This window comes from Phyllostomus discolor, chromosome 12, assembly GCF_004126475.2.
Source record: "Phyllostomus discolor isolate MPI-MPIP mPhyDis1 chromosome 12, mPhyDis1.pri.v3, whole genome shotgun sequence".
Lineage (NCBI taxonomy): Eukaryota > Metazoa > Chordata > Mammalia > Chiroptera > Phyllostomidae > Phyllostomus > Phyllostomus discolor.
In genome coordinates this window covers 23593193-23605406 of record NC_040914.2, presented here as the reverse complement: position 1 = coordinate 23605406, position 12214 = coordinate 23593193, and the positions used below count along the sequence as shown (strand labels likewise).

Here is a 12214-nt window from a genome sequence, read left to right as displayed (position 1 = left end):
TGGCTCCTTTTCTATTGTTTTGGGGACCTGGGAAGATCTGTGCATGTTGCTGAAAAATTGTAAGTTAAGCGTTATTTTTTAAGTTTTGTTTTTGTCTCATAAACGGAGTATAGGAAGGAAGTGATTGAAATCCTGGAATTTGTCGCAGAAATCCCAGGAACCCTGGGGACAGGTGTCATGTTTTCTGGTTTATAGTTTCTAACCCTACGGAGGCTTCAAAGAAGATTCTATAATCTTGAGATTCAATGAGTTCATTGCAACACAATGCATCTCCCCCAAATGAGACAATCTGATTTTCTGTTTCACTTCTCAATGTCGTTTTGCTTTGTATGAACTAACATATGAAATTTCCAGTTTGTATTCTCCAATTTCTGTTAGAGTAGATTAATGTATCTCCTTACTGTATAGAGTTCTTCAATAAATCACTGCTATAGGTGGCCTTAGAACATTGACTACCATGTAGGAAAGTCCTTTGTTTTTTTTTCTAATACATTTTAATTTTTTCCACATTTTTTTATTGTTGTTCAAGGAAAGTCTTTACTGTTGACCTGATTTGTTCATTACACTGCCATTTTATCATTCTCTCTTGTTCAGTCCATTGCTGCCTGAGACTGTGCCTTGTTGTGTTTTCACTTTCTGATTAGACCTTGGTCAGATTTCTGCTTTTTTTTAAAGAAGTGCTGCCAGAACATGCTCGCATATACTCATTTGGCAAGAAGTGAGTTTCAGAATTATTAGGCACTTTTATATTTAGGAAAATGTTCAGTGGGGCTTTGGTGCTCCCTGAGTCTGCCTCATGAATTTGTCGCTTGTAGAAGTGGTAGTGTTGTAATCGGACATGGTCCTAAGCTGTTCACTGGGTGTACTGGCTCTGGATCTTCTCTTCAGATGTGAGGTCAGCCACCACTTAGGAACTGCTCAGTTCCACCCAGCACCAGTTACAGAGTGATGTGCAGATGGTTCCTACTTGTGTTGGATTTGGAGGCCGAGATACGATTCAAAGCCAGCTGCAGCTAGAGCTGTCTGTGTGGCCACTGAGTGAGAGGTATGGGGAAGGTAGAGGCCAGATGCAGTTTGTTTCTGAGATTAAGGAGAGTCTGAAGCATGAGGCAAGAGAAGCCATTTGTATGGGAAAGCCACTTGACATATCTTGGGTAGGATGTCAATGTGACTGGTGCAAGGTTTTATGGAGTGACTAGGACAGGGCTACAGTGTTAGCCAGGTAGATGGAGAGTCAGATATGGCATTGGTTGGTAGCTCTATGGTGGGAAGGGCTCAGCAAGGGAATAATTGCCTCTGCTGGGGCTGCTGTGTGGAAGAAAGCTGATCCTCCTGTCTTTGCCCTGAGGCCAGACAATTCAGTTTCTCCTGTTAGGTCCCTCGTGCCTTTCAAGCATCTGTCCTAAAGCCGGTGTTCAGAGCGAGGGCGTCCCAGTAAGTCTGGGTGCATGTCCTTTAAGAGAATGACCTGGACTCTAGCACCCCTCAGTCTCACTCAGCCACACCTCCCACTGGTGTTCCAGCATGTTTCCTCTTTTATGATTAGTTCTCCTAATTTAGTTGATTGCATTTTTGGTTTTCATTTATATGTTACGAATGTGAATGACAGTTCTCCAATCAGTACACTTAACATCGAGGGACTTAATTTAAATATGAAATCAGCCACATGTCAGTTGCCATTAACATTATGTGCATGTTTGTGTGTTTTTTACCCTGCAGTTCATGATTGAACCTTGTTTCTTTCTGAATGCTGTTAATGGTCAATGGTTGATTGATTCTGTGAGTTTTGGAAATAGTCTTACTTATATCTCTTCATAGCTGAATTTGTTTTCTGTTTATGTGAGGGGGGAAAACTTTTCTCATTTGATATAATTTTTATGATGTTTTATAACTATCTCTTTTAGATATTATATTTTATTGTATATTTTGATAAAAACCATCCTGACCTATATGGCTCAGTTGGTTGGGCATCATCCTGCAAACTCAAATATTCCTGGTTCTGTTCCTAGTCAGGGCACGCACATGCCTGGATTTCAGATTCTGTGCTTAGTTAGAGCATGTACAAGAAAGGCAGCCAGTATTTGTTTCTCTCACACACTGATGTTTCTCTCCCTCTCTTTCTCCCTCTCTTACCCTCCCTCTAAACATACAAATACATAAAGTGTTTTAAAAATCCTATGTGAGGAAAAAAAATCTACCATTTTAACCATGTGTAACTCTATAGTCCAGTTGTATTAAGTATATTTTGTTTGTTGTGCATGTGACCATTGGAAATTTCCATCTTGTAGACAAGTCTCACTGTCCATTAAACATCCACTTCCTCATTTGCCTGAAAACCAACGCCCAGGTGACTACCTTTTTCTTTTCTATGACGTTGACTTCATAAGACATTCACTTAAGTGGAATCCTGTAGTGTCTGTCTTTTGTGACTTGTGTGTGTCACTTAAAAAAGTCCTCAGTGTTTGTCTTTATGGTACTGGGTATAATGTCTTTTTCTGTTTGTTGGCAGAGCAGTACTTTATGTATATAGTAAATTTTTTGATCTATTTATGCATAAACATGGGGTTGTGTCCCCCTATATAGGCTTTTGTGAGTAATACTACAATGGACACAGATGTGTACATGTCTCTTACAAATCCACATTTGAATACTTTTTTTTTAAATGATTTAAAATTTATTTTCCTGATTTTTTAAAAATTTTTTTCAAAGATTTTATTTATGTATTTTTAGAGAGAGAAGGGAGGGAGAAAGAAAGAGAGAGAGAGAAACATCAATGTGCGGTTGCTGGAGGTCATGGCCTGCAACCAGGCATGTACCCTGCCTGGGAATCGAACCTGCGACACTTTGGTTTGCAGCCTGTGTTCAATCCACTGAGCTATGCCAGCCAGGGCTGAATACTTTTTGATAAATTCCCTGAGTAGAAGAGCTGAATGACAAAACAATTCTATTTTAATTTTTGGCAAACCCTTTCTTGTTTTTCATAATGTTTGTATCAATTTATCTTTTATTCAACTGTGTCTAGTGTCTAGTTTTTTCACATTTTTGGAAACAGTTGGTAGTGTTTATTTCTTTTAATATGGTCATTTTTATTGCTGTGAAGTGATATAGTCTGTATGTGTTTCAGTGGTGGATGCAAACTTTTCTTTGTTGGATGGGCATAAAGAACTGTAGGAAAGATGCATAGACCTAAGTACAGGTACTTCAGAGAAGAAGGTCTGAATGACTTTTTTATTTTTATTTGTGTATTTATTTAAAAGATTTTATTTATTTATTTTTAGAGAGAGGGAAGGGAGGGAGAAAGAGAGGGAGAGAAATATCAATGTGTGGTTGCCTCTCACATAACCCCCACTGGGGACTTGACCTGCAACCAAAGCATGTGCCCTGACTGGGAATCAAGCCAGTGACCCTTGGGTTTGCAGCCTGTGCTCAGTCCACTGAGCTTCACCAGCCAGGGCTGAATGACTTTTTTAAAGAGCAGTTTTAGGTTCACTGCAAAATTATGCAGAAATAAATTAGTATTCTCACACTCTCTGCTTCTACATGCATACCCTCCTCCCTCACCAATGTCCCCCAACAGAATGGTACATTTGTGATATATACAAACCTACATTTGCAAATCGTCGTTAGCTAAAGTTTTAGTTTCCTGTGGGATTCACTGCTGGGTTGTACATTCTGTGGTTTTAGAAAATATATGAGGCATATATCCACCATTGTAAGTCATAGACATTTGTGTCTCAGCCCTAAATATTCTCTCTGCTCTATTTATCTCTATGTCTCCTAAACTCTTGTAGCCATTGGTCTTTTTATTGTTTCTCTTATTTTGTTTTTTCTAGAATGTCATATAGTTGTTCTTTTATAATCTGTAATATTTTCAAATTAGACTTTTTTATTTTTAATTTCATTTATTGATTTTTTTTTGAGAGACAAAAGGAGAGAGAAACATCGAGTTGTTGTTCCACTTATTTATGCATTCATTTGTACAATCTTGTATATTCCCTGATTAGGGATGGATACACAACCTTGGTGTATCTGGATGATACTCTAACCAACTGAGCACCTCATCAGGCAGATTGCATTTTTTCCTCTTAATTCTATGTATTTAGGTTTCTTTCATTTCTTTTGATGGCTTGATATATTATTTCTTTATAGGGCTGAATAATGTTTCACTGTATATGTAGGAGTTTTTTCAAGATTTTATTTGTTTATTTTTAGAGAGGGTAGAAGGGAGGGAAAAGAGAAGTAGAGAAACATCAAATTGAGAGACAAACATTGATGGGTTGCCTCTTGCATGCCTCGAGCAGGGGCCTGGCCTGCAACCTTGGCATGTGCCCTGACTGAGAGTTGAACTGGCAACTTTTTTTTTCCCAACATAATTGGTGTATATTTTTATTTATTTTATTTTTAAAATATATTTTATTAATTATGCTTTTACAGTTGTCCCATTTCCCCCCCTTCATTCCCCTCTACCCTGCACACCCTCTCCCACCCACATTCCCACACTTTAGTTCATGTCCATGTGTCATAAGTTCTTTAGCTTCTACATTTCTCATACTATTCTTGCCCTCCCTGTCTATTTTCTACCTACCATCTATGCTACTTACTCTCTTTACCTCTTTTCCCTCTCTCCTCCTCCCACTTCCCTGTTGCTAACCCTGCATGTGATCTCCATTTCTGTGGTTCTGTTCGTGTTCTAGTTGTTTGCTTAGTTGGCTTTTGTTTTTGTTTTAGGTGTGGTTGTTAATAATTGTGAGTTTGTTGTCATTTTTATATACATGTTTTTTATCTTCTTTTTCTTAGGTAAGTCCCTTTACCACTTCATAAAATAAGGGCTTGTTGATGATGAACTCCTTTAACTTGACCTTATCTGGGAAGCACTTCATCTGCCTTTCCATTCTAAATGAAAGCTTTGCTGGATAGAGCAATCTTGGGTATAGGTCCTTGCCTTTCATGACTTGGAATACTTCTTTCCAGCCCCTTCCTTCTTGCCTGTAAGGTCTCTTTTGATAAATTGGCTGACAGTCTGATGGAAACTTCTTTGTAGGTTACTGTCTCCTTATCTCTTGCTGCTTTTAGGATTCTCTCTTTCATTTTTTATCTTGGGTAATGTAATTATGATGTGCCTTGGTGTATTCCTCCTTGGGTCCAACTTCTTTGGGACTCTCTGAGCTTCCTGGACTTCCTGGAAGTCTATTTCCTTTGCCAGATTGGGGAAGTTCTCCTTTATTATTTGTTCAAATAACCTTTCCACTTGTTGCTCTTCCTCTTCCCCTTTTGGTACCCTTGTAATTTGGATATTGGAATGTTTAAAGATGTCCTGGAGGTTCCTAAGTCTCTCCTCATTTTTTTGAATTCTTATTTCTTCATTCTTTCTGTTTGGTTGTTTCTTCCTTCTGGTCCACTCTATTGATTTGAGTCCCAGTTTTCTTCCCATCACTATTGGTTCCCTGTGCATTTTCCTTCATTTCACTTAGTGTAGCCTTCATTTTTTCATCTAATTTGCTACCAATTTTTGTTTATGTTTTAAAGCTTTTATTTATTTTTAGAGAGAGGGGAAAGGAAGGAGAAAGAGAGGGAGAGAAACATCAATATGTGGTTGCCGCTCACATGCCCTCTACTGGGGACCTGGCCTGCACCCCAGGTGTGTGCCCTGACTCGGAATCCAACCAGTGACCCTTTGGTTTACAGACTGGCACTCAATCCATTGAGCTACACCAGCCATGGGTTGGCCTGGCAACTTTTTGTTTCATAGCACTGTGGTTAATCCACTGAGTCATACCAGCTAGGGCTGTTAAGGATTTAAAAAATATATTTTATTGTATATTTTACTGTTGTTGACCCAATTTTTCCCCTTTGCCCCTATCTACCCTGTCCACTCCTTTATTTTTAGTTTTGTGAGAATCCTCAAGCTTTCTTCCCAAGGGGCAGTGCTATTTTACATTTTCACCAGCAATGAAAGAGAGTTAGGGTTGCGCCATACCCACAGCAACATTTACTGTTTTCAGTGTTCTGGATTCCCTTCCTAATAGGGGTTTAGTGTTGCTTGAATGTGCTGTTTGTATAACTTTCTTGTTTTGATGTGCATTTCCTCAGTGATAGAAGGTGTAGAGTTTCCTTGCAGATACTAATTTTTAATCTATGTATTTATTTTTAGTGTGCTTTCTGTTAAGCTCTTTGTCCCTTTTTAGTCATTCGTTTTTTTGTCACTGTTGAGTTTGAAAACTTCTTTCTATGTCTTGTACAATAATATGTACATACTGTCTTTTACAAATAGTTTTCCCCATCTTGTGCCTTCTGTTTTTTCTCATGATGAGGATCACTTTTTGTTTGTTGTTTGTATTTTTCCTCAATGATTGAGACATGAAAATTTAAATCATAACACTTTGGGTTGAAAAACAAAGTTGGTAAAGAATTTGCCTTGAGAAAGTGTGAAGTGCATAAAATTAAGTTTGTTTTATATTCAATAATATGGATATTATATTTGTAGTTTTTAAAACAAAATTTAAATAAGCACATAATGAGTCATAGTTTTAAGGAGAAGCTTATATTAAGCTTATATTAAGATATTTTTTGATATCATATGTCAACTAAAATTAAATCTATTTATTGTAGAGTTTCAGTACCATTATGCCAATTGTTCTTTTTTTCATATATAATGTTCCAGTGGATATAGTGGTATATATTACATTTTGAATATATCTTCTCATCTGCTTTAGATAAATCCCCAGAAATGGGATTGCTGTGTTATATGGTACTTGTTGGTATATTTTTTAGGAACCTCCATTTTGTTTTGTGTAGTGCTGCACCAGTTTGTTTATAATCTCACTGACCGTGCATGGGGGTTCTCATTTTTCTACATCATTACCAATTCTTGTTAATTTTGCTTTAAAGATTGCATGCATTTATTCTTAGAGACAGAGGAAGGGAAGGAGAAAGAGAGGAAGAAAAACTTGATGTGTGAGAGATATATCCATTGGAGGCCCCTAATACGCCTCCAACTAGAGGCCAGGCCTGTAACACAGGCATGTGCCCTGACTGGAAATCGATCCTGTGACCTGTTGGTTTGCAGGCAGGCTTTCAGTCCACTGTACCACACCAGCCAGGCCTGTTAATTTATTGATAATTGCCATCCTGATACAAATGTGCTGCTATTTCACTGTGGTTTCCATTTGCCTATCTGTGCTAATGAACGATGTTGAACATCTCTCATAAGTCTATTGGCCATCTTTATGTCCTGTTTAGAGAAATATCTGTTGAGGTCTTCTGCTTATTCTTTCATCAGAATGTTTGTTTTTCAGTGTTAAGTTGTGTAAGTTCCTTTTATATTTTGCATATTTAGCATCATTGGTGGATATCTTCCCATGTTCAGTAGATTGGGTTGTTTTTTGTTTTCTTGATGGTTTACTTTGCTATGCAAAAACTTATTTTGTTGTAGTCTCACTTGTTTAACTTTTTCTTATTGTTTGCTATGCCTATTAAGATATATAAAAAAAGAGTTTCTAAGAGCAATGGCAGAGTTTATGACTATTCTTTCTTTTTTCCATGGATTTAGATCTTACATTTTAGTTTTTAATGCATTTTGAGTTTGTTTTGCTACATGGCATATGAAAGTGGTTGAAGTATATTATTTTTTGTTGTGGTTTAGTTATTCTCGCACCATTTACTGAAGAATCTGTCTCACCCCATTCTGTATTCCTGTCTTTTTTATATTAATTAACCATATATCTTTAGCTGTTTTAAAAATTGTGTTAGTTGTTTTATCATATTGTTCTGTAAAACTTCTTTATATACTCTGAATATGGAAGACTTATAAAATACAAGCTTTGTGTAAATTTACTGTATGCCACAGGTTGTGATTTTGACCCCCTGAGTATTTCCTTTAAAAAGTGCACAAGTTTTTATGTTTGGTGTGATCCCATTTGTCTATATTTACTTTGTTTACTTGTTTTTGGTGTTATAATGAAAAAATAAAACACATCTCTAAATCTTTTCTATATATTTTTTGTATGCTTGAAAGCAGTCTAACGTGCCATTTCTGTGGTGTTTGATGAATTATTCAACTCATCAGTATGTGGTATAGTGCATGCACCACTTATTAACATGGTTTTAGCACTCTGTTTCACACGAAACAGAAAAACATATTTCAAATACATTGTTAAATGGCAAAATCTTTGAACACACTTTACCCTCCATCTCCTTAGAGTAGAAGGTGGGAGTTGGGAGTTTCCTTATAATATTGCCATTGTGTGAAATTGGATTTGATCATTATGATTGCCAAATGTAGGCAACTGTTTGTTCCTTTTGATTGACCTTTTCTTATTGTACCATTCTTGGTCTTGCTTTGAACGTATGACATTTTTGAAGTACTGAAAAATGTAATAATATAGCTTTGGCTGGTGCATTGAGTGCTGGCCTATGAACCAAAGGGTAGCTGGTTTGATTCCCAATCAGGGCACGTGCGTGGGTTTGGGGCCAGGCCCACAGTTGGGGGTGTGTGAGAGGCAGCTACATATTGATGCTTCTCTCCTTTTTTGCATGCCTTCCCCTCTTTCTAAAAATAATTAAGTAAATAAATCAATTTTTTAAAAGAAATGTAACAATATGTTTAGTAATTGCTTAGCAGCAACGTATATTGGCCTGAGTCTCGTAATTGTGAACCTTTATTTTATATCTTTCAGCTTTGACATCTGAAGACAACCAGGCCTTATTGCAAAAGCCAGGAATAGAAGATTTAGTCTCTAAAATAATATTGGTAAGATATGAAAGGTGTACCTTTGATAGTATAATGAAAGACTCATAAGAAAGTGTGTGACAAGAGAAAAGGATGTTAAAATGAACAGATCTTACCTGGCATAATTATTTTTAATGAAATCCTTGTTACCTAAAGAGGTGAAAAATAGTACACATTTGGGGAATCTCCCACTTTAACTGAGTTACATTTGCAGATCAAAGTGTTTCCAATTGTGAAGCTGGAAAACAGTTTTCTAAGTGTATGTATTCTTCTAAAGGCAGTCTGAAAAATCTAGAACTATCATAATTTATGGTGTGAATAATCATTTGAATTGCCTAAAATGAAGAGTGGTATTAAACTTTCAGTCAATAATTTGTAAACTTTAGTGAATTCTAATGCACAAGTAAAATTTAAATGTGATCAATAGGCAATCCCTTTTTAAAGGAATTATTATATTTCATTGAGAAGGAATATTTTCTTTTATTCCAATATATAAAATTTTCATGAACTTGGGAGTGGTTTGTGATTCAGCCTCCATATTTTAATAAGAGTCAGATTCGGTATTTGGGAATAAGTATACATGTATAATGAAATTACAGGTGTCACTAAAGAACTTTCTGTTTTCAATGATTACCAGAGTACGTGTAATGAAGATAGAAGTTATGAATGCAATGAAAATTGGAAAATGTTTAACCACAAATCAAATGATAATAAATATCAGAATACTCATCTTCCAGCGAACCATTATAAAGGTGGAAAAGTTTTTGACCAAATGTCAAATCACAATACACATCAGGTTATTCCTGTTGTGGAGAAGACAAACAAACAAAGTAAATGTATCAAATTACTTAAGGAACCTTCTAATAGTACTGAACAAAAACATATTCCTGTTGGGGGAGAAGATTACAAATGTTTACCATGTGGGGAAGTCTTCAGTAAAATAGTTAATCTAAATGGAGCTAAGAAAATGTGTACTGAAGAAAAACATACGTGGAAAGAATGTGATAAAATACATAATCGACCTTCAGGTCTAACTCTAGATCAGAAAATACATACTGGACACAAGCCTCACATATGTAGAGAATGTGGCAAATCCTTTATGTCGTTCTCAACCCTTACTATTCACCAGAGAATTCATACTGGAGAAAAGCCTTATGAATGCAGAGAATGTGGCAAAGCCTTCATGTCATTCTCAATCCGTACTATTCACCAGAGAATTCATACTGGAGAGAAGCCTTATAAATGCAAAGAATGTGGCAAAGCCTTTAGGGAGTCATCAGCCCGTACTCAGCATCAGAGAATTCATACTGGTGAAAAGCCCTATAAATGTAGAGAATGTGGTAAAACCTTTAGCCGATCATCATACCTTACTCAGCATCAGAAAATTCATACTGGAGAGAAGCCTTATGAATGTAGAGTATGTGGTAAGACCTTTCGCTGGTCCACAACCTATAGAAAACATCAGACCATTCATACTGGAGAGAAGCCTTATAAATGTAGAGAATGTGGGGAAGCCTTCCGCTGGTCCTCATCTCTTATACACCATCAAAAAATCCATACAGGAGAGAAGCTTTATAAATGTAGAGAATGTGGTAAAGTCTTTTCCTGGTCCTCATCCTTTAGAAAACATCAGAAAATCCATACTGGAGAGAAGCCATATAAATGTAGAGAATGTGGGAAAGCATTTCTTCAGTCATCAATCCTAATTCAACATGAGACAATTCATACTGGAGCAAAGCGTTATAAATGTAGAGAATGTGGGAAAGCCTTTTGCTGGTCCTCAGGCCTTAGACAACATCAAAAAATTCATACTGCAGAGACGTCTTATAAATGTAGACAATGTGGTAAAGCCTTCCGCCATTTCTCAAGGCTTACACAACATCAAAATATTCATACTGGACAGAAGCGTTATAAGTGTAGAGAATGTGGTAGAGCCTTCCGTCACTTCTCAAGGCTTAGACAACATCAAAATATTCATACTGGACAGAAGCCTTATAAATGTAGAGAATGTGGTAAAGCATTTCACCAGTCCTCAACTCGTAGTACACATCAGAAAATTCATACTGGAGAAAAGCCTTATGAGTGTAGACAATGTGGTAAAGCCTTCCGCCAATTCTCAAAGCTTAGTCAACATCAAAATATTCATACTGGACAGAAGCCTTATAAATGTAGAGAATGTGGTAAAGCATTTCACCAGTCTTCAACTCGTACTGCACATCAGAAAATTCACACTGGAGAAAAGCCTTATGAATGTAGAGAATGTGGTAAAGCCTTTTGTCGGTCCTCATCCCTTACAAAACATCAGGTAATTCATACTGGAGAGAAGCCTTATAAATGTACAGAATGTGGTAAAGCCTTTCGCTGGTCCTCATCACTTACGCATCATCAGGGAATTCATACTGGACAGAAGCCTCATTAGAGGATGTGGCAGATACTTTGGATTCCTCAAATTTTTCTCAATAGAATTCCTAATGGGTGAAAAGCCATGTAAATGTAGGGAAATATGGCTAAGCCTTTAGGTGGTCCTCAGCCCTTATAATCAGGCTAATCATACTTGAGAAAAGACATGTAATTGTGGATCACTTAGCAAAGCCTTTATTCACTCCTCAAAACTTATGCCTACATCAGGTCATTTGTACTGGAGAGTCACCATATAAATGTAAGTGCCAAATCTTTTAATCATTAGTAGTGTCTTAGCGAACATGAGAGAATTCATTCTGGAGGAAAACTGTTCAAATGTAGAGAATGTAGCAGAGCTTTTTACCCTGTGTTCAAAACTAACTCAACATTGGAGACTTCAAGCTTGAGGGAAACAAAAAAATGTGAAGAGTTTAACAAAACTTTAACCATTGTTCAAACCTCCTTCAAGGTTAGAGAATTTATATTGAAGAGAAGTCTTAATAATGTAACAAATCTGTGAAAGTATTAGGAATGTATGTAATTTAAACAGAATTTCAAAATATCAGAGAATTCACAGTAGAATGTTAAAAATAGTTTTCATGTATTGCTATAAATCAGAATACTTACTATAGAGAATCATCCAGAATTTAAAAATATTTAGATCATTACAGAATTCAGATCATTACTTTATACTGTGCTTCAAAATGTCAAGGGGATGGATGTCTGGATTATGTGTACTTACTCAGAATATATACTATCGCATAATGACAGTATTTGAAGTATTTTGAGAAAGAAACATTACTGTGATTCCAATCTCTTGTCTGTTGATGCTGCTATTTCTTTATTCCCAGTGTATATGTAAAATCATGGGGTTGATTGTTGGCTCCTTAAAAATCTGTGAACTCTTGAACTCAGCTACAGAGATCTCATAGCCATTCTTGTTTGAAGTGCTAGGGTGACAGCATCTCACTGCTCTCCCCCTCCCACATCAGCCAAGGAAGCCCTTTTGGTTCTGATCAGTAGTTTGGAAATTTTCTAATACAATGACACTTCAGAATTTGGTGAATATTTTTATTGTATCTTTTG

The 12214-nt window shown here is 36.6% G+C and overlaps 1 protein-coding gene across 1 annotated transcript in view; it reads left to right on the top strand.

Annotated features, from left to right (window-relative positions):
• Positions 1-12214, top strand: part of LOC114511114 (zinc finger protein 420-like) — a 132680-nt gene that overhangs the window by 69895 nt on the left and 50571 nt on the right. The window contains 2 exon segments of the mRNA XM_036012894.1: positions 8676-8749; positions 9366-11144. Of these exon segments, the coding sequence (XP_035868787.1) occupies positions 8676-8749; positions 9366-11144 (1853 nt within the window).